At 44.3% G+C, this 25011-nt stretch overlaps 1 protein-coding gene across 6 annotated transcripts in view; it reads right to left on the reverse strand.

Moving 5' to 3' along the window:
* The window catches only part of efcab7 (EF-hand calcium binding domain 7), a 197274-nt gene that overhangs the window by 163519 nt on the left and 8744 nt on the right, over positions 1-25011 (reverse strand). For 3 of the 6 annotated variants that reach the window (XM_072511143.1, XM_072511146.1, XM_072511145.1), the window contains exons 2-4: positions 21408-21583; positions 15096-15307; positions 5937-6023 (exon numbers count right to left, since the gene is read on the reverse strand). In XM_072511143.1, the coding sequence (XP_072367244.1) occupies positions 5937-6023; positions 15096-15307; positions 21408-21582 (474 nt within the window). In that variant the 5' untranslated portion in view covers position 21583. Of the gene's footprint in view, positions 1-5936; positions 6024-15095; positions 15308-21407; positions 21609-25011 lie in introns of all 6 variants that reach the window. The other 3 variants (XM_072511144.1, XM_072511142.1, XM_072511147.1) reach the window with 2 other exon arrangements.

Raw genomic sequence — 25011 nt, forward strand, 5'->3', positions numbered from 1 at the left:
CGGGGCTTTTTGTGGCACAGGTGCACCATTTTTCACGTGGAGAATCTTATATTCCAAAGTGCCTAGAAATTGTGGTCCGAATTGCGCTGTTGGGGCTGGCGGAATTCGTACCAGTTTTCATGCAGAAACTGAAAATTCCGTCCTAGATCTTCAGAAGTGAAATCCCACCTGAGGAGAGAGTTTTAACAAGATTTTGTGATTCCCAGTCGTCATTGATTCTGGGTAGGTTACTGAGAAATCCATGAAATACCATGGTTGCAACTGCTACTTATGTGCAGCGTGGTGTGTTCAACCATAGTTTGCCTATTAACTCATATTTACTTCATGTCAATTTGGAACATTAACATATAGGATAGATATTACTGTCTCCTGTCTTACTTTCTGACTTTTTACAGTAAAGTTTATTTTGTTGGTTTAAAACCATGGAATCATGTGGATTTATACTCCGCGCAAGTACCTGGGATTTCAAACTTAATCTACTTTTAATCAAAACGTTACCGGTCCCCAACTGGATTGTAACACTAGCTTCATTGGGACAGTAAGAAGTCTTACAACACCAGGTTAAAGAACAACAGGTTTGTTTTGAATCACTAGCTTTCGGAGGGCACCTCCTTCATTCACCTGATGACAGAGCTGCGCTCTGAAAGCTAGTGATTCGAAACAAACCTGTTGGACTTTAACCTGGTGTTGAAAGACTTCTTACTGTGCCCACCCCAGTCTAATGCCGGCATCTCAACTTCATTGGGACAGGTAGAATCAAATTAAGATGGTGTCATTGAAAAAGAGTGAAATGAATTATGATTAATAGTTCTCTACATCAAACCATAGGGTGTCCAAAGAAAGATCATGTACTTGCAGTTGAGAATATGGCTCAAGCTATAGAATGTCAAACAGAACTTTTGGTCTAATGGAATTTATGTTATCTCTTATGTTTTTGAGCTAGACAGTTGCAGTAACAAAACACGGCCTTGGGAATCCTTTTTTAATTCTACAAATAACTATATTTTAGCTGAGAGCCACAGAATGCTGTATTTCTCAGGCCTCCTCTAAAAGGGCTGTTCTTGGGAAGGAAACATTGTCATTTTATTATATAAGTAATTGTCTGCTGTATAACTTCGACTTGTATCTATAGACACTCTGATGTACAGTGCTCAAGTCCCGGCCGTGAATAAACGTACGCGGAAGTAACTTGGTGTTCGATTGATCATTTCATCCGGACTGAAAAGAAACTAATTCACACAGTCAAAGTCATAACTGTTGTTTGATGTTAATCAAGGACCATATTATAACCCTTATGCTGTGTTACATCCTGGAAATGGCTGTTAATTAAATATTTTAAAGATCTGAAGCACATTCAATGGACAAGTTTGTAAAGGCCGCATTCTGCAAAATAAGGCCAAGGATTTATTTCCTAATCCACAGCCTGTCCATTCATTTCAGTCAAGTACCATAAAGGTGCTCTCGTTGGTGTCAGATAGGGATTAGGGCGGGTGGGAAAAAGAAAGTCAGGGTACATCTGCCTGATTGCAATCATGATTCAAACCCCAACAGAAGTTACAGGTTTGTTGTCTTTTCATAACTTCCATCTCAAAGCATTTCAGTCAATTAATTCCTTGTTATTTTAGATAAATGTGGCACAAAGCAAGGTCACACAGACATCAAATAAGATGAATGCCCTGTCAAACGCTCACAGCATTGGTTGTAGAGAAATATTGGGCAGATCACTGCAAGAACTCTCTTTTCTTCCAGCAGTGCCAATGGAATCTTATATATCCAGTAAGCTGATACAGTGGACCTCAATGTAACATTTCCTCTGCAGGACACCTTCAGCAACGCTAAATTCCCTCGGTATTGTGTTATAATCCATACAGCCAAACGGTGAAGGACTGAAGCCAATACTTGCATACTTTTATAAGTATTTATTTTCAGAGAATCACATTACAATCATGCACTTCCTAATCCAGCCACCACAGTTTCAGGCCAAATACAGAAAGTTCGGAGGGAAAGTGAAAAAGGAATTGAGAATGGTAAAGTGGAAGTAAAAGAAGAGTGGGGATGATTAAGGACCAAAACATGATTTATACATGGAGACAAAGGGCATGCCAAGGTACTAGACGTATATTTTACAATTAACTTTACCACGGGCTGGGGACAGCACGGTAGTGCAGTGGCTAGCATTGCTGCCTCATGGTGCGACATCCCAGGTTCAACCCCGACTCTGGGTCACTGTCCGTGTGGAGTTTGCACATTCACCCCATGATTGCGTGGGTTTCGCCCCCCGCAACCCAAAGATGTGCAGGGTAGATGGATTGGCCATGTTAAATGGCCCTTAATTGTAACAAAATGGATCGGATACTCTAAATTTTTTTTTAAAAAGTATACCAAGGGCAGAAGATACTACGAAAGTCATAGTAAAAGAGGAGGTAGGAGAGTCACTGGATTAACCAAAAAGTTGTGTTAGAGTGTACTCGGCATCCATAAACCATATGCCAACTGGAGTCAGCACTGTTGGTGGTGGAGAATGGAGGCATACTAAAAAAAGTTGCATAAATGCAAAGAACTATTAAAGAGAAAGCAGGGTTAACGTGCCAGAGTTTCTAAAGGTAGCACTAGAATCCAATTGTATTTTTCATCCAAGAGGCATGCTCTATTTTTAAAGTTTTCTCCCTAGATCTCTATGTACTGCATGCCGTCCAAGGTTAAGAAGTGGAAAGGTTGGACAAGTTCGACCTATGTGTAGAGGAGTTTAGAAGAATGAGAGATGAACTTCCGATGGCAGCGTGTAGGTAGAAGTCGCACGTTGGGTGCTCCTGCTCGAGGCTCGTTTTTTTGGAATTTAATGCCTGGTCCCAGGAGCAGTTATTGGATGAGCTGGTGCAGGAAGACATAAGGAAGGAGGGGAATGTTGAAGAACCAGAAAAAAGCCGTCGGGAAGAAGGGGGTGAGTGAAGGTTCGCCGTCGAGCAAGTGGGCCAGCCTGGCTGCAGGAAAGATGGCGGAGATATTTGTATGCGGGATGGGAACGGTTGGGAGTTGGACTTTTTGGGTTGGTCAGTGAGCGGTTTAGTGTACCCTGTGGTATGGGGCACAGCGGGTGTCATGTGACTGTCCCTTTATGAAAGGTCTAGTGCCTTATCATGTGACTTGTAGCACATTGGTCAGTGGCTGAGGTGAGGTGAGAGGGGGTTTCAGTTTCAGTTTGACTGCGTCGGACTCGGAAGGAGAAAGAAGTGTTTTCCCATGTTTTTCTCTGTTTTCATTTTAAAAGTAGCTCCAGTAAAGTTAGTTGTGACTAACTGCCTTGGTAACTTTAAAGATATAGTTGTTTTCCGGAAAGAGTTTGAATCTGCTGGTTGGAACTGGATCAGAATTTCAGGAAAAGGATCAGTCCCATTCAAGTGAGAATACAGTGTGCTGGGCCACGCCCTTGAAAAGGCGTTTTGGTTTAATTGGATTTTGTATTTGAATTGGAACTGCTAAGGGGGGATTCATTAAGTGTTATGTACATAGATTATTGTAGCAGTATGATGTCTTTATGTTTGTCATTGATAAAAAATCTTGCTGTGTTTTTATACATGTTAAACTACATTCTTAGAATGAACCTTGTTTTGATTAAAGTGTCCAGGAAGTCTGATGAATCACCCATGCAGAGAAGGCTTTTGTGCTCATCCTAGCCAAATTCAACATAAAGGTTGGAGGTCAGGTGAACTTCATAATACACTTTGGAGTTTCTAAGCTCTGGCCCATAACATGGGTAGGAGATTAGTGAACAAGTCCCGAAAGACGTAGGTAATTTGTACATTCTAAATTCTCCCTCCGTGTACCGCAAACAGGCGCCAATATGTGGCGAATAGGGGCTTTTCACAGTAACTTCATTGCAGTGTTAATGTAAGCCTATTTGTGACAATAAAGATTATAAAAGTTATTATTTCCAGCATTTTATTTTCGTATTTCAGATTTCCTGCATCTGCAATACCAAATCTGAACCCCTTGAATAGGAGGGAGCAAAGATAAGGTTCCCCACGGTAGGCTATTGCAGAAAATACGGAGGCTGGGGATTGAAGTTGATTTAGAGATGTGGATCAGAAATTGGCTAGCTGAAAGAAGACAGAGGGTGGTGGTTGATGGGAAATGTTCAGAATGGAGTTCAGTTACAAGTGGCGTACCACAAGGATCTGTTCTGGGGCCGTTGCTGTTTGTCATTTTTATCAATGACCTAGAGGAAGGCGCAGAAGGGTGGGTGAGTAAATTTGCAGACGACACTAAAGTCGGTGGTGTTGTCGACAGTGAGGAAGGATGTAGCAGGTTACAGAGGGACATAGATAAGCCGCAGAGCTGGGCTGAGAGGTGGCAAATGGAGTTTAATGTAGAGAAGTGTGAGGTGATTCACTTTGGAAGGAATAACAGGAATGCGGAATATTTGGCTAATGGTAAAGTTCTTGGAAGTGTGAATGAGCAGAGGGATCTAGGTGTCCATGTACATAGATCCCTGAAAGTTGCCACCCAGGTTGATAGGGTTGTGAAGAAAGCCTATGGAGTGTTGGCCTTTATTGGTAGAGGGATTGAGTTCCGGAGTCAGGAGGTCATGTTGCAGCTGTACAAAACTCTGGTACGGCCGCATTTGGAGTATTGCTTACAGTTCTGGTCACCGCATTATAGGAAGAAAGTGGAGGCTTTGGAACAGGTGCAGAGGAGATTTATCAGGGTGTTGCCTGGTATGGAGGGAAAATCTTATGAGGAAAGGCTGATGGACTTGAGGTTGTTTTCGTTGGAGAGAAGAAGGTTAAGATGAGACTTAATAGAGGCATACAAAATGATCAGGGGGTTAGATAGGGCGGACAGTGAGAGCCTTCTCCTGTGGATGGAAATGGCTGGCACGAGGGGACATAGCTTTAAACTGAGGGGTAATAGATATAGGACAGAGGTCAGAGGTAGGTTCTTTACGCAAAGAGTGGTGAGGCCGTGGAATGCCCTACCTGCTACAGTAGTGAACTCGCCAACATTGAGGGCATTTAAAAGTTTATTGGATAAGCATATGGATGATAATGGCATAGTGTAGGTTAGATGGCTTTTGTTTTGAATTGAGAGGTCATGCGAAATGGCATGGATGTGAGGGAAGGAGTAAATATGGGTTGGAGAGTTTACATGGAGGCAGAGGTGCATGGAGAACAGGAGAAATCAGAGAAGAGTGGATGAGTTGAGTTCAGCTGGAGATTGAAACTATTGAGGAGGCGTTGTTCAAAGCTGAAACTGACAACAGAAAGGAAGGTTACAAATGAGTGGAGTTTGATGGGGCAGGGAAGGAGAATTGAGAATGAGAATTATCAAAGAAAAGATGGGAGCGGTGGAACAAGGTGAGGTACTTGGAGGAGAAAGTACCAGCGGAATAGGGAAAGAGATCCAGATATTATAATAATAATAATAATAATAATAATAATAATAATAGCTTATTGTCACAAGTAGGCTTCAATGAAGTTACTGTGAAAAGCCCCTCGTCGCCACATTCCGGCGCCTGTTCGGGGAGGCAAGTACGGGAATTGAACCCGCGCTGCTGGCATTGTTCTGCATTGCAAGCCAGCTATTTAGCCCACTGTGCTAAACCAGCTGTTTCCCTCAACCACCTTACCCGTGGCTTTACATTGCCTATCTTGGAAGATGCACAGCTCAACAAATGATTGAGCCATTAGGCCCAGTTTAATAGAAATATTGACCCAACTGATGCAGACGGTGCACAGCTTTTGCACCTGAGAGCGATTTATACCTGAGAGCTATAGCCAAGATATAAATGTAGGTTTTGATAAATAGCATTTCATTAGCATGAAAAATATTCATTGAATTGTAAGGAGTTAATACATCTTGGCCTCTTTACACCATTCTGAAGAGGATGAATATAAAAGGATTGCTAAGTTTTGAAATTGTAATCCAGTTTGTCATACCTCATTATAATCCAACTTTCCATCGTTGTTAACATCAGCTTCATCCATGATCATCTTCACTTCTTCATGTGTCATCTTCTCACCTTTCTGTAGTGAAATAATATTGGTACAATTTATTGTGTAGTACATAGCACCAAGATACTCAGTAAAAATACTATTTGCATTACAAGAAAGGAATACAAACACGAAATATTGAGGTGACATAGTTGAGTTTTTCAAGGATATGTAGAAACCTAGCAAAGTTAATCCAAGCAAATTGTTCCTCGTCAGGAAGATGTCAAATATCAAAATTCAAAAATTAGAACGTCAGGGTTTTAGAGGGACATCATGGGGATCTTTTCACACAAAATATACGGGGACTTGGGGAATAAATTACCAGGATAACAAACAAAAATTACCAGAATAATAAACAAAACAAGTCCCAAATGTTTCTGGAAAACAAAGGACTTGAAGGATATTATGAGAAGGGAGTGTGGAGCAGAATCTATGTAAAAAGGACTGATTTATAGGGCTTAATGACTCTGTCCTCTTCCTAAAAGTTCTTATGTTGATTGACAATAGAATTACAGAGAGGAGTAACCAAATGACATTTTTATATGAGCTTGCTGACAGATAAATTGTTTCCATACAGAGCACAAACTAAAAGAAAATAAAGAATTTGAAATTACGTAGCACCTTCCATGATCTCAGAACATCCCAAACTAGTCACTGTTCTAAACTACGAAACATGGCAGCCAATTTGCACATGTTAAGGTCTCAGACACAACAATGTAATAATGACTGGTGTTCGGTTTTAGCGATGTTGGCTGAGATAGAAATATTGTCTAGGAATTCCCTTGCTCTTCTTTGAGTAGCGCCATGTGATGTTTCATGTCCACCTGAGAGGGCAAATAGAACCTTGGTTTAAAGTCTCAGCCAAAACTTCTGACTATGCAGCCTTTCACTAGAATGTCAGCCTGGAATATGTGCTCAAGTTTTGGCAAGATTGTGCATGGAAGCAGGCCAAGAATGATTCCTCCCTTGGTTTACTTCTTCCCTCAGTGGTAAATTATTTGGCTTTCATGCAACTGGTGACCATTCTTCAGTTTAACACCCACAATCAGTACTTTGTAGAGCAGCATGCTATGGCCCTGGCAATAGTCTACCTCAATGCCAGATACCTCAATGCCAGACTCCATCAGTATTGAAGCAATGCGACATTCTAACGTTTTGATGGAAAACTTGGTCTTGCAATTTTTCAGGATGTTTATCTTCCCTTCCTCCACCATACCACATGATGAAGAATGACAGAAGTTCAAACATACACAGGCCAGTATATGTGTGACATCAAAACCATATCAACTAGGCAGATTATTGGCTTGGTAACTACTCTACAATGAATTGGGAGTAGCAGTCCAGATGTTCTGATGAAAAATCATTAACCTACAGGGGGGTAGCAATCTTGATCAGCAAGCGAGTGGCATTTGAGGCTGGGAGAATCGTGGCAGACAAGGGGGGTAGGTACATAATGGTGAGTGGGAAGCTGGAGGGGGTGCAAGTGGTACTTGTGAACATATATGCTCCAAATTGGGACGACGTGGAATTTATGAGGCGGGTGTTAGGTAAGATCCCAGACTTAGAGTCACATAACCTGATCATGGGAGGCGACTTCAACACAGTCATTGATCCAGAATTGGACCGGTCAATATCCAGGACAGGGAGGAGGCCGGCTGCGGCAAAGGAATTGAAGGGTTTGATGGAACAGATGGGGGTGTAGACCCATGGAGGTTTGCACTGCCGAGGACAAAGGCGTTTTCTTTTTTTTCACATGTCCACAAGGTATACTCTCGCATCAACATTTTTGTTCTGAGCAGGGCGCTAATAACGAAGATGGTGGATACGGAGTATTCGGCTATTGCAGTGTCGGATCATGCCCTGCACTGGGTGGATCTACGGGTTAGTGTGGAGAGAGGACAACGCCCGCTGTGGAGACTGGATGTGGGGTTGCTAGCGGACGACGCGGTTTTTGGGCGGGTTAACAAGTCCATCCAGAACTACCTGGAAACAAACGATACGGGGGAGGTCTCTGCAGCGACGGTCTGGGAAGCTTTGAAGGCAGTAGTCAGAGGGGAATTAATCTCGATACGGGCCCATGGAGAAAAGGTGGAATGGGCTGAGAGGGATAGATTAGTGGAGGAGATACTCCAGGTGGACAGGAGATATTCGGAGGCCGCGGACGCAGGGCTCCTGAGGGAGCAGCGGAGGTTACAGGTGGAGTTTGGGCTGTTGACCACAGGGAAAGCAGTGGAACAGTTGAAGATGGCAAGGGGGGCGATCTAGGAGTACGGGGAAAAGGCAAGCAGAATGTTTGTGCACCAGCTCAGGAAAAGAGAGGCGGTCAGGGAGATAGGTAGAGTAAAGAGTAGAGATTGTGATACGGTCCTGGAGCCAGCGGGGGTGAACGAGGTGTTTAAGGATTTTATAGTAAATTGTATGAGTCGGAACCCCCGGCTGGAGTGGAGGGGATGAGGCAATTTTTGGATCAGTTGAGGTTCCCGAGGTTGGAGGAGGACCTGGTGGAGGGGCTGGGGGCCCCAATTGAGATTGAGGAAATAATCAAGGGGTTGGAGGGCATGCAGTCGGGCAAGGCCCCGGGGCCTGACGGCTACCCTGTGGAATTCTACAAGAAGTTTTCAGAGATATTGAGCCCACTGTTGTGGAGGACATTTAATGAAGCAGAGAGAAGGGAGTCCTCCCCCCCAACAATGTTGCAGGCCTCGATTTCATTGATCCTAAAACAGGAGAAGGATCCGGAGCAATGCGGGTCATACAGGCCGATTTCTCTACTGAATGTGGATGCCAAACTGCTGGCTAAGATACTGGCCACAAGGATAGAGGACTGTGTCCCGGGGTTGATAGGGGAAGCCCAGACGGGATTTGTTAAGGGCAGGCAACTTAAGGCCAATGTTCGAAGGCTTCTAAATGTTATTATGATGCCCTCATAAGGAGGGGAGGCGGAGGTAGCGATGGATGCGAAGAAGGCTTTTGATCGGGAGGCGCTGGTAAGGTTTGGTGAGGGCTTTAATCGACTGGGTGCGGTTGCTCTATCAGGCACCACTAGCGAGTGTGCTTACGAACCGGCTGAGGTCGGGGTATTTTAAACTACACCGAGGGACGAGGCAAGGGTGCCCTCTCTCCCCGTTACTGTTTGCTCTGGCCATAGAGCCTTTGGCCATGGCGTTAAGAGCCTCTAGGAACTGGAAAGGGCTGGTTCGGGGGGGGGGGGGGGGATGAGCACCGGGTATCACTCTACGCAGGTGACCTGCTCTTGTATATTTCGGACACGTTGGAGGGGATGGGGGAAGTAATGCGAATCTTGGGGGAATTTGGCAGTTTTTCGGGGTATAAATTGAACATAGGGAAGAGTGAGATGTTTGTGATCCAGGCAAGAGGGCAGGAAAAGAGACTACGAGAGCTGCCGCTTAGAATGGTAGGGAAGAGCTTTTGATATCTGGGAATCCAGGTGGCCCGGAAATGGGAGGTACTACACAAGTTAAACCTATCCCGGTTGGAAGATCAAATGGAAGAGGACTTTAAGAGATGGTACATGTTTCCGCTATCACTGGTGGGGAGGGTACAGACCGTGAAAATGATGGTCCTCCCAGATTTCTATTTGTCTTTCAGTGCCTCCCCTTCTTCATCCCCAAGGCCTTTTTCAAGCGGGTGAATAAGATTATTTCGGGCTGTGTGTGGGCGAGTAAAACCCCGCGAGTGAAGAAGTTGCTAGAGCCCAGTCCGAGGGGGGATTTGGCGCTGCCGAACTTCTGCAATTACTACTGGGCGGCTAATATAGCCATGATTAGGACGTGGGTAGTAGGGGAGGGGTCGGCATGGGAGCAGATGGAGGCGGCGTCATGTAAAGACACCAGTCTGGGAGCATGGGTAACAGCACCTCTGCTGTTCCCGCCGGCCCGATACTCCACAAGTCCCGTGGTAGTGGCGGTCCTGAGGATCTGGGGGCAATGGAGGAGGTATAAGAGAGTGGAGGGAGCATCGATTTGGACCCCGATTTATAACAACCACAGGCTTGTGCAGGGTAGTCTAGATGGCGGGTTCCGGAGATGGCAGGGGGCAGGAGTCAGAAGGATGGGGGTTCTATTTATAGATGGGAGCTTTCCCAGCTTGAAAGCTTTGGAGGATAAATTTAAATTGCCACCAAGGAATGGTTTTAGGTATTTGCAGGTGCGCAACTTCCTGAGAAAACAGGTGCCGGCCTTTCCGCTGCTGCCGCCACAGGGGATACAGGCTAGAGTAGTTTCCAGTACCTGGGTGGGGGAGGGGAAGGTATCGGATATTTACCAGGAGCTTTCGGAGGCGGAGGAAACTCCGGTGGAGGAGCTTAAGGGCAAATGGGAGGACGAACTAGGTGGAGAGATAGAGGCGGGTCCATGGGCGGATGCCCTAAGCAGGGTTAATACCTCCTCGTCGTGCGCCAGGCTTAGCCTGATACAATTTAAGGTAGTCCACCGGGCACACATGACAGTGGCTAGGATGAACATAAGAACATAAGAACTAGGAGCAGGAGTAGGCCATCTGGCCCCTCGAGCCTGCTCCGCCATTCAATGAGATCATGGCTGATCTTTTGTGGACTCAGCTCCACTTTCCGGCCCGAACACCATAACCCTTAATCCCTTTATTCTTCAAAAAACTATCTATCTTTATCTTAAAAACATTTAATGAAGGAGCCTCTACTGCTTCACTGGGCAAGGAATTCCATAGATTCACAACCCTTTGGGTGAAGAAGTTCCTCCTAAACTCAGTCCTAAATCTACTTCCCCTTATTTTGAGGCTATGCCCCCTAGTTCTGCTTTCACCCACCAGTGGAAACAACCTGCCCGCATCTATCCTATCGATTCCCTTAATAATCTTATATGTTTCTATAAGATCCCCCCTCATCCTTCTAAATTCCAACGAGTACAGTCCCAGTCTACTCAACCTATCCTCATAATCCAACCCCTTCAGCTCTGGGATTAACCTAGTGAATCTCCTCTGCACACCCTCCAGTGCCAGTACGTCCTTTCTCAAGTAAGGAGACCAAAACTGAACACAATACTCCAGGTGTGGCCTCACTAACACCTTATACAATTGCAGCAGAACCTCCCTAGTCTTAAACTCCATACCTCTAGCAATGAAGGACAAAATTCCATTTGCCTTCTTAATCACCTGTTGCACCTGAAAACCAACTTTCTGCGACTCATGCACGAGCACACCCAGGTCTCTCTGCACAGCAGCATGTTTTAATATTTTATCATTTAAATAATAATCCCTTTTGCCGTTATTCTTACCAAAAATGGATAACCTCACATTTGTCAACATTGTATTCCATCTGCCAGACCCTAGCCCATTCACTTAGCCTGTCCAAATCCCTCTGCAGGCTTCCAGTATCCTCTGCACTTTTTGCTTTACCACTTATCTTAGTGTCGTCTGCAAACTTGGACACATTGCCCTTGGTCCCCAACTCCAAATCATCTATGTAAATTGTGAACAGTTGTGGGCCCAACACTGATCCCTGAGGGACACCACTAGCTACTGATTGCCAACCAGAGAAACACCCATTAATCCCCACTCTTTGCTTTCTATTAATTAACCAATCCTCTATCCATGCTCCTACTTTCCCCTTAATGCCATGCATCTTTATCTTATGCAACAACCTTTTGTGTGGCACCTTGTCAAAGGCTTTCTGGAAATCCAGATATACCACATCCATTGGCTCCCCGTTATCTACCGCACTGTTAATGTCCTCAAAAAATTCCACTAAATTAGTTAGGCACGACCTGCCCTTTATGAACCCATGCTGCGTCTGTCCAATGGGACAATTTCCATCCAGATGCCTCGCTATTTCTTCCTTGATGATAGATTCCAGCATCTTCCCTACTACCGAAGTTAAGCTCACTGGCCTATAATTACCCACTTTCTGCCTACCTCCTTTTTTAAACAGTGGTGTCACGTTTGCTAATTTCCAATCCGCCGGGACCACCCCAGAGTCTAGTGAATTTTGGTAAATTATCACTAGTGCATTTGCAATTTCCCTAGCCATCTCTTTTAGCACTCTGGGATGCATTCCATCAGGGCCAGGAGACTTGTCTACCTTTAGCCCCATTAGCTTGCCCATCTACCTGCTTGATGATATCAATCCTCTCAAGGTCCTCACCTGTCATAGCCTCATTTCCATCAGTCACTGGCATGTTATTTGTGTCTTCCACTGTGAAGACCGACCCAAAAAACCTGTTCAGTTCCTCAGCCATTTCCTCATCTCCCATTATTAAATCTCCCTTCTCATCCTCTAAAGGACCAATATTTACCTTAGCCACTCTTTTTTGTTTTATGTATTTGTAGAAACTTTTACTATCTGTTTTTATATTCTGAGCAAGTTTACTCTCATAATCTATCTTACTCTTCTTTATAGCTTTTTTAGTAGCTTTCTGTTGCCCCCTAAAGATTTCCCAGTCCTCTAGTCTCCCACTGATCTTTGCTACTTTGTATATTTTTTCCTTCAATTTGATACTCTCCCTTATTTCCTTAGATATCCACGGTCGATTGTCCCTCTTTTTACCGTCCTTCCTTTTTGTTGGTATAAACCTTTGCTGGGCACTGTGAAAAATCACTTTGAAGGTTCTCCACTGTTCCTCAACTGTTTCCCCATAAAGTCTTTGCTCCCAGTCTACCTTAGCTAGTTCTTCTCTCATCCCATTGTAATCTCCTTTGTTTAAGCACAAAACACTAGTGCTTGATTTTACCTTCTCACCCTCCATCTGTATTTTAAATTCCACCATATTGTGATCGCTCCTTCCGAGAGGATCCCTAACTATGAGATCCTGAATCAATCCTGTCTCATTACACAGGACCAGATCTAGGACCGCTTGTTCCCTCGTAGGTTCCATTACATACTGTTCGAGGAAACTATCGCGGATACATTCTATAAACTCCTCCTCAAGGCTGCCTTGACCGACCTGGTTAAACCAATCAACATGTAGATTAAAATCCCCCATGATAACTGCTGTACCATTTCTACATGCATCTGTTATTTCTTTGTTTATTGCCTGCCCCACCATAATGTTACTATTTGGTGGCCTATAGATTACTCCTATCAGTGACTTTTTCGCCTTACTATTCCTGATTTCCACCCAAATGGATTCAACCTTATCCTCCATAGCACCGATGTCATCCCTTACTGTTGCCCGGATGTCATCCTTAAATAACAAAACTACACCACTTCCCTTACCATCCACTCTGTCCTTCAAAAAATTTTGATACCCTCGGATATTTAACTCCCAGTCGTGACCATCCTTTAACCATGTTTCAGTAATGGCCACTAAATCATAGTCATTCACGATGATTTGCGCCATCAACTCATTTACCTTATTCCGAATACTACGAGCATTCAGGTAAAGTACGCTTATGTTGGCTTTTTTACCTCTGTTCTTAATCTTAACACCTCGATCAGTAACCTCTCCTAAGTTATATTTCCTCTTAACCTTTCTCCTAATTTTCCTTGTCGTCGAACCCACATCTTCCTGTAACAACCTGCCGCATCGCTTACCATTAATGTTTTCACTTCCCGTTTTATTTCTTTTAGTATTCCTGGTCCTATTCACTGAGCTCCCCTCAGTCACTGTACCTTGTACTGTCGCCCTTTTTGATTTTTGACTATGGCTTCTCTGCCTGACACTTTCCCCCTTACTGCCTTTTATTTCTGTCCCTGTTTTACTACCTTCCAACTTCCTGTATCGGTTCCCATCCCCCTGCCACATTAGTTTAAATTCTCCCCAACAGCTCTAGCAAACACCCCCCCTAGGACATCGGTTCCAGTCCTGCCCAGGTGCAGACCGTCCGGTTTGTACTGGTCCCACCTCCCCCAGAATCGGTTCCAATGTCCCAGGAATTTGAATCCCTCCCTCTTGCACCATCTCTCGAGCCACGTATTCATCCTCTCTATCTTGACATTCCTACTCTGACTAGCTCGTGGCACTGGTAGCAATCCTGAGATTACTACCTTTGAGGTCCTACTTTTTAGTTTAACTCCTAGCTCCCTAAATTCAGCTTGTAGGACCTCGTCCCGTTTTTTACCTATATCGTTGGTGCCTACGTGCACCACGATAGCTGGCTGTTCACCCTCCCCCCCAGAATGTCCTGCAGCCGCTCCGAGACATCCTTGACCCTTGCACCAGGGAGGCAACATACCATCCTAGAGTCTCGATTTCATCCGCAGAACCGCCTGTCTATTCCCCTTACAATTGAGTCCCCTATCACTATAGCCCTGCCATTCTTCTTCCTGCCCAGCTGCGCAGCAGAGCCAGCCACGGTGCCATGAACCTGGCTGCTGCCGCCTTCCCCTGGTGAGCCATCTCCCTCAACAGTATCCAAAGCGGTATATCTGTTTTGCAGGGAGATGACCGCAGAGGACACCTGCACTGCCTTCCTACTCTTGCTCTGTCTTTTGGTCACCCATTTACTATCTCCCTCAGTGAGCAAGTTTTAACTCTGTCTCTTTCCCCACAGATGCTGCCAGATCTGCTGAGTACTTCCAACAATTTCAGGTTTCCAGCACCCGCAGTATTCTGCTTTTGGATTTGCACTGATGCTCCAATCAACTTAACACCATGGGCTAGTAGCGGGCAAGATAGTCAAAGATACTCTTGCGAATTGCTATCCAGAGCCTCCCTGCTACAAACTGCATTTGTGTGGATATAAGATCGAGCTTCAATGGTAGACTCACTTGGATGCGGTACTGGAAGACTGCTGGTGCTAGGAGTGAGTACATAATTTTAAGATTAAATAACCATTCTTGGGTCAGAGGATGTAGGGCAGCTAAATTGGTGGAGAAGACCTTATGTTCCACTCACCCAAAGTGCTGTTCTGGGAGCAGAAAAGTTGAGCAAAGGATGGTCCCAACCCATGTTTTAAGTTACATGAAAACGGGAGGTATGTGGGAATTATGTGGGAAAAATACTTTTCATTGTACTTTGGTACGTGACAATAAAAATCAATCAATCAATTTGTGGTCTTGCAGTTACATGCAATGGACTGGTTCAGTAGCCTTTGATTAGACTATTGAAAGGTTCCATTTGTTGCTTGGAAATAAATAACTACTTTGTAACAAAGCAAGAAAAAAACACTTACAGTAGTAAGAACTTTATAAAGCTCCTCATGTGTAATGTAGCCATCATTATTTAAGTCGAGCTTCTTGAAAGCTTTCATTAATTCATTCTTGCCTGTGAGCTTTTCATTCTTCATGATTTCACAAAAGTCATCAAAGTTTAATCGCTTGGTATACTGAGTCCAGTACTTCCCAAGCGTCTTTCTGGAAGGATTTCTTCCAGCTTGCTGAAGTACTATAGTATAAAAACATTAGTCATCAATTGCAGGAGTCTAACTTGCAACATATAAACAAATGGTAAATTCAATCTATAATAGCATTTTTAACTGGTCTACCATTAGGTAACTAAATAAATCAGAAGATAATTCATTAAAACATAGCTGAATCTATTTATCTGATGAACATTCTTATCAACCTCTGGAACAAAATGACATTAATACATTGCATAGTAATGCAGAATTTATCAGTGTATGTGACACATTAAAGCCAGAACCACTTCTATGTCTGATTGCTGTCATCACTCAGCTGAATTCTAATACAACGCAGTATAAATGCTAAGTCTTGGGTCTGCTGTCTCTAACTGGAGAACTTTCGGTGCAGGGTTAATTATACTGGAGAATTGGGACATTCAATCCCTCATACCAATGGAATTTTGAACAGTTCTAAACATTTAACTGTGCTTTCAACATGATCAACTTTAGACTATACCTGCATTCAAACTACGATGTCCATTACATAGATAGATTGAAGATAGGAGCAGGAGGAGGCCTTTTGGCCCTTCGAGCCTGCTCCGCCATTCATCACGACCATGGCTGATCATCCAACTCAATAGCCTAATCTTGCTTTCTCCCCATAGCCTTTGATCCCATTCTCCCCAAGTGCTATATCCAGCCGCCTCTTGAATACAATGGAATAAAAACAAAAAATGCTGGAAATACTTTTGTCACAATTGCTAAAAGGCCATTAACCTGAAATGTTAACTCTGTTTCTCTCCCCCCTCTCTCCACAGACTGACAGACCTGCTGAGTAATTACAGGATTTTCTGTTTTTGTTTCAGATTTCCTGCATCTTCAAAATGTTGCTTTCGGCCATTGTGGTTGGCGGTTTATAAATAACATGACATTATTTCGAGGCTTGAGTAAATTCAACTGGAAAATGCATTACTTTTTGGGGGGAGGGTGATCTTTTCTAAACTCTTTTATTCTACATTATTTCAGCTGATGTATCAGGTAACGATCATGGGTGCCAACCCTTCACTTTTTCATAAGTGCCTATCTTTCCGTTGAGAACTAGAAAAAACATTCAGCGACATGCTCAGGTGGATGAATAGTACATCACATTTTATACTTACTTTTAGGTATTAAAATGCCCTATCACACCATGGATTTCAAGAAACCATTTGTCATAAAATGATGCTTAAGAAAATTGAGGCTCATGAAATTGGAGTGTCAGCTTGGATAAAAAAATTGGTTTAAGGTCAGAAAACAGCAAGCTGTAGCAAAAGGAAGTTTTCAGATTGGGGGATAATGGGCAGTGGCATTCTCCAAGATTCAGTGTTTTCTTAACATACATATAAAATAAATGATTTTGATATTGGAATAAGGAGTAAAATGTCAAAATTTGTTCATGATACTAAACTTGAAGAAGTGGCTGACAGTGAGAATGATATCAATCAACTGGTGCGGAGTAAAACTGGATGTCGTCAGCGTCCATGTGGATACTGATGTTCTGTTTCGGATGATGTTGGTAAGTGGCAGGACATAGATGTAAAATAGGAAGGGACCAAGCATCTGGATCAGAGCGGGAGTGAGTAGAAAAGCAATCAGTGCTGATTTTCTGGCTGTGATGAGGTAATTAAGTTTTGCACTAAGTTGTAGTCCTACCCAGCTGGACAACAGTGGAGAGGATTTGGAGGGCAATGTGATAAACTGTCAGAAGGGATAGTTAACTTATCAAAGTCACAAATGTGACTGTGACTAAGAGCTCTTTTGATATTGTGGCAGGGTGGAAACCTGATTAAAGGGGTTCAAGCATGGAGTTCTGGGGAAGACCCAGGCATGACGTTCTGAAGCAACAGCATGTTACTGAATTTTAGTGAGGAAAGGGAGGTTGGAGATGGGGTGGTAATTTGCAAGGACAGATAGGTCCAGGTTTGTGTTTTTGAGGAGGGTGCCAGTAACAGCTGATTTGAAGGAAAACGGCCCGAATCTGAAGAATGAGAATTGTTAACAATATCAACTAACATCGGAACTAAAAAGGAAAATTTATTAGCCAACAGTTTAGGCAGAATAGGGTCAAGAGAGAAAGTAGGTCTCATGGACAACCTAAACTTGGTGTGAGCATGAGGGAAGATAGCAGAGAAACTAGCTCAAGGCTTAAAGGAAGTCTGGCCCGGTGGTTAGAGGAAGGGAGAGAAGTGGCAGAGGCAGCTGATCAGCTGTTCTTAATCTTGCTAACAAAAAATCCATTGGTTCCTGGCATTTATTGTTGGAGGTGGGGATGATTGAGACAGGGAGGTGATGATGGGGGTTTAAAAACATGGCTTGTAGAAGAGAAAAAGATGCCAGGGGTTACCCTTTGCATTTCAGGATAATCCTGGAATTGCAAGTCGTTTTTGCAGACAATAGCAGGACCCAATTGTTTTTGCAGACAATAGCAGGACCCAATTGTGATTTATGTGATCCAGCTAGACCTGGCGGTGAATGGCTCAACCAGTTGTTCACTATGTCTGTTCAAATCTGCATCCTTTAATGGCCCTTAGCATTTCATAACACTATTGAGGAACATGGAAGTAATGTGAGTAAATGGAGTTGAGATACAGAATAACCACGATCAAACTGAATGATAGAACAGGTCGGGGTGCTGAATGGTCCTACCAAAATATCCTGTAGTTTGAACATCATTTAGGAAAATTATTAAAAACATTAACAATGTCTGTATATAGCACAGGGCTAAAGAGCTGGCTTTTAAACCAGACCAAGGCAGGCCAGCAGCACGGTTCAATTCCCGTACCAGCCTCCCCGAACAGGCGCCGGAATGTGGCGACAAGGGGCTTGTCACAGTAACTTCATTTGAAGCCTACTTGTGACAATAAGCGATTTTCATTTCATACATCTTAAGGTCCTATTTTAGGCAACCTCTCAAGTCTTTTACTAGGGAGGTCACAACTGTGTTTGATGCATGACTTTGGCAATAGCTGATTGCTAATACTCTGATACTTCAAAAAGACTACTACCATGATAAAAGTAGACCAAAAACCATGCTTTGCCATAATGATCTAATTTTGTTTTTGCAATATTTATTAACATGAATATTCCCTGCTTCCTGTGAAACCCAAGTTGTGAAAGTCATGAAATAAAAAAAGAAAATGCTGGAAATATGCATCAGGTCAGGTAACATCTGTGGAGAGCGAAACAAGGTTAACATTTCAGGTCTATGATCTTCTGTAAAAATGGCATGGTACTAAACACTTCATTAATCAGAGTTAATCTAATTTTGTGAATATATAACATGTCCAATATAGGCAGAATGCACAATGAGGCGTAATGGAGAATGCAGCAACTTTACTTAGCGGTGGTACTCACAGCTCTGGGTCTGCAGACTGTGGGTTCAAACTCCAGGACTTAAGTATATAATCAAGACTGACTTTTCAGTGCAGTACTCAGGAAATATTGAATTTTCAGATATTCTGTTCTGGTGGACATAAGACATCATGCCACTGATCAGTGAAGAACCAAGAGTTCTCCTGGAGTCCTGGCTATCATTCATCTTTCAAGAAACACCACCACTGGGCTAAATCGCTGGCTTTTAAAGCAGACCCAGGCAGGCCAGCAGCACGGTTCAATTCGCGTACCAGCCTCCCCGAACAGGCGGCGGAATGTGGCAACTAGGGGCTTTTCACAGTAACTTCATTTGAAGCCTACTTGTGACAATAAGCGATTTTCATTTCATTTTTAATTTCATTTCAGGATGGAATAAGTAGTCATTAATTTAAATATTTGCAAAAATTGGTTACTGCTATAGAGGGCGAGGAGGGTGCAGTACGAGTACGGCGAGAAGGCGAGCCACATGTTGGCCTACCAGCTGTGGAGGCAGGCTGTGTCTAGAGAAATTTTAATGTTGCGGGTAGAGAATGGGTAGGTGGTGTCAGAGCTAGGGAGGATAAACGAGGTGTTCAGGGGGTATTATGAGAAGTTGTCTAGGGCCGAGCGGGGTGGAGAGGAAAGATATATGGGATGTTCTTTGGACTGCTTGGAGTTCCCAGAGTTGGAGGAAGAGAAGAGGCAGGCATTAGAGGAGCCACTGGGGCTGAGGGAGGTGATAGATAGTGTCAGGGGGTGCAGTCGGGGAAGGCCCATGGCCAGATAGCTTTCCGGCGGACTTTTATAATGTGTTTGTGGCAGAGGTGGCATCTCACTTGTTGAGGTTGTTTAGTGAGGCATTGGACAAGGAGGAATTGCCATAGGTGCGGACACAGGCATCGATTACACTGATTCAGAAGAAGGGGAAAGATCTGCTAGAGTGTGGGTCAGACAGGCCCATCGCGTTGTTGAATATGACTTGGAAATACTAGCTACGTTGAGTTGTTAATGGGGGGGATGGAGGGATGTGTGCCCGGGTTGATTTTTGAGGGTCAAACAGGTTTTGTAAAGGGCCGACAACTCTCTAGCAATATCAGGAGGCTGCTAAATGCGGTGATGACTCCATGGGAGGGGGCGCCAGATGTTATAGTGTCTATGGTTGCGGAGAAGGCCTTTGATCGGGTGGAGCGGAGGTACTTATTTGAAATTTTGGGAAGGTTTGGGTTTGGGCCAAGGTTTGTGGCATGGGTGCGTCTGCTGTATGTGCCCCCGGTGGCAACTGGGTGCACGAATGAGATGAGTTCACCAGGTTTTGGATTGCACAGAGAACGAGGCAGGAATGTCCGCTGTTGCAGCTGCTATTCGCACTGGCGATTGAACCCTTGCCGACGGCCCTTCGGAGGTCTGTGGAGTGGCCATAAATTAGGAGAGAGGAATGTGCAATGAAACCTGGATGTCCTTGTACACAAGTTGCTGAAGGTGAGCTTGCAGGTGCAGCAGGCGGTAAAGAAGACAAATAGTATGTTGGCCTTCAAACGAGAGGATTCGAGGACAGGAGCAGGATGTCTTGCTGCAATTATACAGAGCCTTGGTGAGGCCAAACCTGGAATATTGTGTGCAGTTTTGCCGTCTTATCTGAGGAAGGATATTCTTGCTCTAGAGGGAATGCAGCAAAGGTTTACCAGACTGATTCCTGAGATAGCAGGACAGACGTATGAGGAGAGATAGAGTTAGTTATACTCGCTGGAGTTCAGAAGAATGAGGGGGTTCTTGCAGAAACCTATAACATTCGAACAGGACTAGACAGGGTAAATGCAAGAAGGATGTTCCTGATGGTGGGGGTGTCCGAAACCAGGGGTCACAGTCGGAGGATACAGGGTAGACCATTTAGGACAGAGATGAGAATAAATTTTTTCATCCAGAGAGTGGCAAGCTTGTGGAATTTGTTAACCACAGAAAGTAGCAAGCCTGTGGAATTTTTTAACCACATTGCATGTTTTAACAAAGCAGTTATTTTATTTTATTTTAGAAATTTAGAGTACGCAATTAATTTTTTATCCAATTAAGGGGCAATTTAGCGAGGCCAATCCACCTAACCCGCACATCTTTGGGTTGTGGTGGTGAAACCCACGCAGACACAGGGAGAATCTGCAAACTCCACACAGTGGCCTGCGGCCGGGATTGAACCCAGGTCCTCAGCGCTGTAGGCAGCAGTGCTAACCACTTTGCCACTATGCTGCCCTTCAAGAAGCAGTTAGATATAGCACTTGGGGCGAAGGGGAGCAAAGGATATGAGGGAAGGCGCAATTAGGCTATTGAGTTGGATGATGAGCCATGATCATAATGAATTTTGCAGCAGGCTCGAAGGGCCAAATGGCCCCCTCCTGCTCCTATTTTCTATGTTTCTATATTTCAGGTTTCTAATATCTACAACGTTTTGCTTTGATGTTATGTCAGATGTACATGCTGAACATGTTAGATCCCAAGTTTTAATGATCTTAACTTACCTATAATATGTGGAACTTGACTTCTGTTCAAGAAAAACTACCAGATCTAAAGTTAAATAATCCACCCTTTGTTTGGTTCTGCCACACAGCAACATTGCAACACAAATACAGTACCACTTCAAACACTACCTTGTAATACAATGGTGAGTGTTTAGTTGTTTTTCCATTTGACTTTAAAGCACAAATTTCAACATACAAGAAAGTAAATTTGTTTAAATGAAATTCACTATTTTAATTTCAACTTCACCTAGACAGAGTTGGTCTTTGGATGTGATATTCTCTAAACTGGTTCCGAATACTGTCAGGTAAGCTGCTCGGCAGTTTCTATAAAAATTCTCTTCTTCGATGCACTGAGATTTGCCAGATTCAGATTTCACAGGCTTGGCTGAAGTAGATGCGATGCTGCCTTGCTGATTGGACATTCTAAAAATTCACAAAAGTGGACATTCTGAAAATTCACAAAAATGTATATGTTATATTAAGTGTTAGATGAACATGCTCCCTGGTGGGGTAGTGAACAATACAGGTCATTGAACACTCAGCTATTGACAATGGCATGTAGCATGGCAAAATGTGTTGAATATGACTTAATCTCCAGAAGCTTGGGGTTTTCACAAACCAATCATTTATTTTTTTTATTATAGTATGCCAAAAACTAAATAATAAGTGTACACATATGAAAAATGTTGATTGTTCAGAAGTGAGGGCTGAATCGAAATTTTAAAGGATGGTTCCAATTTCAATCACTGAGTCACTATGTAGCTCAACTGAACCAGGGGAGTGGCAAGAGCACAATGGTTTCAGCACCAATAGACTTGGTTACCCACTCCTGATTTTTATCCAGAGAAACAGCGGATCTCAATAGTGAGTTTAGAAATGCCTGTGGACAGTTTTGTGAGGGCCACGAAGAATCCAGCACGAGTTTTAAGGATACAAAGTAATAACATTTATTTACAATAACATATTATATATAACAGCAGCAACTTCCCTTGCTGCACACTCCTTCCTGCTGGTTCCAAACTGGCCAGCTTTATTTATACATGGAGTTTACTAATGGTTTCTCCACCCCCCCTCATTGGGGAAGCTCATACTCCCACAGGATTGTGGGATTGTCATTAGTCCCCAGCCAATGGTAAGTAGGCAGGTTATAACAGACAGACTAGCAGAAAAAGTTCAGTTAAAGATTTGACTGGGGCCAGCCCAGACAAGCAGTTGTTCTCAAGACAGTGAGTTAAAGATTTGCCTGTGTACAGGACCAGACCAGTGACTCGGGCTGGCAGTTTAAACAGTAGCTTGAGATAGGCAATTACTGCAGCTGGTTCCTAAAGGACCTCGATTTCTCAAAGTAGTAAATCCAAGACATTTGTTTACAGAAGGTATTCCTGAGTCTGCTAACTGTATTAAAAAGTGGATTTTGACCAGAGATAGATTTTGTTTGAGTGGAGATAAAGATAGCAGTTAAGGATTATTATTTCATTGTATTGTTTAGCATTATTTGACTAGCAATTGAACGCTATGGTCTTCATGATGTCAAAGTTAGCTTAACCAGGGAGGCGGTGGCGGAGTGGTATTATCACTGGAGTAGTAAACCAGAAACCCACGGTAATGTTCTGGGAAACCCTGCCACTGGAGATCATGAAATTTGAATTTAATAAAAAAATCTGGGATTAAAAGTCTAATGATGACCATGAAACCATTGCTGGTTGTCTTAAAAACCCATCTGGCTCACTCATGTCCTTTAGGGAAGGAAATCTGCCATCCTTACCTGGTCTGTCCTGCATGTGACTCCAGGCCCACAGCGATGTGGTTGACTCTTAACTACCTCCTCAAGGGCAATTAGGGATGAGCAATAAATGCTGGTACAGCCAGCGATGCCCACGTCCCACAAACACATTTTTTAAAAAGTTTGTTTGAATATACCATATACCTTCCTGTACGTGAAATCACTCCTGGAGCAAAGTATATTTCCTCAGTCTTACAAAGTGAAAATTAAATATTGGGGTTTCTGTCCGTATCCTAGCAACTGTTGGGTATGGTCCGGAATCGTAATATCAGCCTTGTACATACTGTTATGCGAGGGAGATATAATGAAATCAGGTCCAGGAATGGGATCGAAGAGGTAGCTGGCAAATTAAGGGTTAAACGTACTGAGAAAGAAAACTGCAAGCCCAGAGTCAGAGGAATATGCCCACACCTGGCCTGAGTTGCATTGTCCTATTCAGACTTAAACTCATTAACTGGAACACGTGGACTTCCGGTGATGACGACGTGCTGAGCAGTTGCACGTTAGATGGCTCTTCTCCCGTGGACCCGAAAAATAGCCACTTTTCAACATACTTCCTAAAAAGACGCAACTCCCCAACATTAATAGGATAGAGGAAGGAAGAAAATGAGAGAAATATAAGCAAAAATGCCCGAAGGAAGCCAAACTAGAGGCAGAACAGACACCAGGAGGCCAGAGGCGACCACAATCGGACGAGCCAACAAGCACACGAGGCGGTGGAGCGGAGGCTTCGCCAAAACGAAAAGAGCAGGACAAACAGGAGCAAATTCCCCCTATACCAGGGGGGAAGCTGGAAGGCATCCTTCACAGAGGCACTGAGGGAACACCAGCAGGAGATAAAAGCGGAGGTAAAAGCGGATATTGAGACCACGGTGAAGGCAGCGGTGACCAAAACCCTGGCTCAAATACAGCTCGCCCTGAGCAGAGAAGAGATTGGAAGTCCAAGAGGCGACCATCAAAGAATTGGAAAAGGCCGCAACCGAAAAGAGCGATGGGATCATGGCACTGGAAAAGGAGGTGACGAGGCTGGTCAGGACGCAGGGAAGTCTGAAGGACAGAGTGGAAGATCAAGAGAACTGATCGAGAAGGCAAAACGTACGGATTGTGGGCCTACCGGAGGGAATCGAAGGCAGGGACCCCATGGTATAGGTGGCCGAGATGCTGGGCAACTTAATGGGGAGGAAAACTTACCACAACCCACCACAAATAGATAGGGCACACCGGTCGCTGCGCCCAAAACCCAAAGCCGAGGAGCAACCGAGGGCAGTAATTGCCAAACTGCACCGGTACCAAGACCGGGAAAGAATCCTACGCTGGGCCAGGCAGACCAAGAACTGCCAATGGGAAGGACATAGTATTAGGATATAGCAAGACAATGAGACGGACCAAGTCAGGAAACGGGCTGAGTTTAACAGGGCAAAAGCAGCCCTGTACAAGAACGGCGTACGCTTTGTACCCAGCTAAGCTCTGGGTCACACATCAAGGCAAAGAACATTTCTTCACCGCCCCCGCCGAGCAAACAAGTTTGCCGAGGAATGCAGGCTGGAACACCGACAGCAGGGGAAGAAATAAGGGGCCCCTGGCACGGAACAAAAATACGCCGACGGGCCGACGAGGGAGGGGGGGGGGGGCGCGGTGAGGCAACACCTCGCCTCACCCCCCCACCCCCACCCCACGCAACACACCCTGAACGATAAAAAGCAAACCACTACCTGAGGGCTTCAGGTGGGAAACCGTGGCCAAGTACGAAAGAACGAGCGCAGCGGAGAAGGGAAAGCGAAGTGGCAAGCGAGAGCAGTGCAGGGTAAGATGGGGAAAGAAAGGGCAGTATCCACAGAGAGTGGGCGAGGGAGAAGTGAGACAGTAACTCCCAGGAGGGGTCACCGCACTAGCAGGAAAGCTAGCGCCGGAGGTGTGCAGCAGAGCAGGGCCTTGGCGCACCCCCAACAGGGGGGATGGCGCCAGGCGGGGTGGGCCACACAACAAGGACGGGGGAGCAAATGGAGATAGGAACGGGGGAAAAGGGGACAAAAAAAGAGGGGAAGACGGGAGGGGGGAGATAAGGGGA

Source organism: Scyliorhinus torazame, chromosome 7, assembly GCF_047496885.1.
Source record: "Scyliorhinus torazame isolate Kashiwa2021f chromosome 7, sScyTor2.1, whole genome shotgun sequence".
Classification (NCBI taxonomy): Eukaryota; Metazoa; Chordata; class Chondrichthyes; order Carcharhiniformes; family Scyliorhinidae; genus Scyliorhinus; species Scyliorhinus torazame.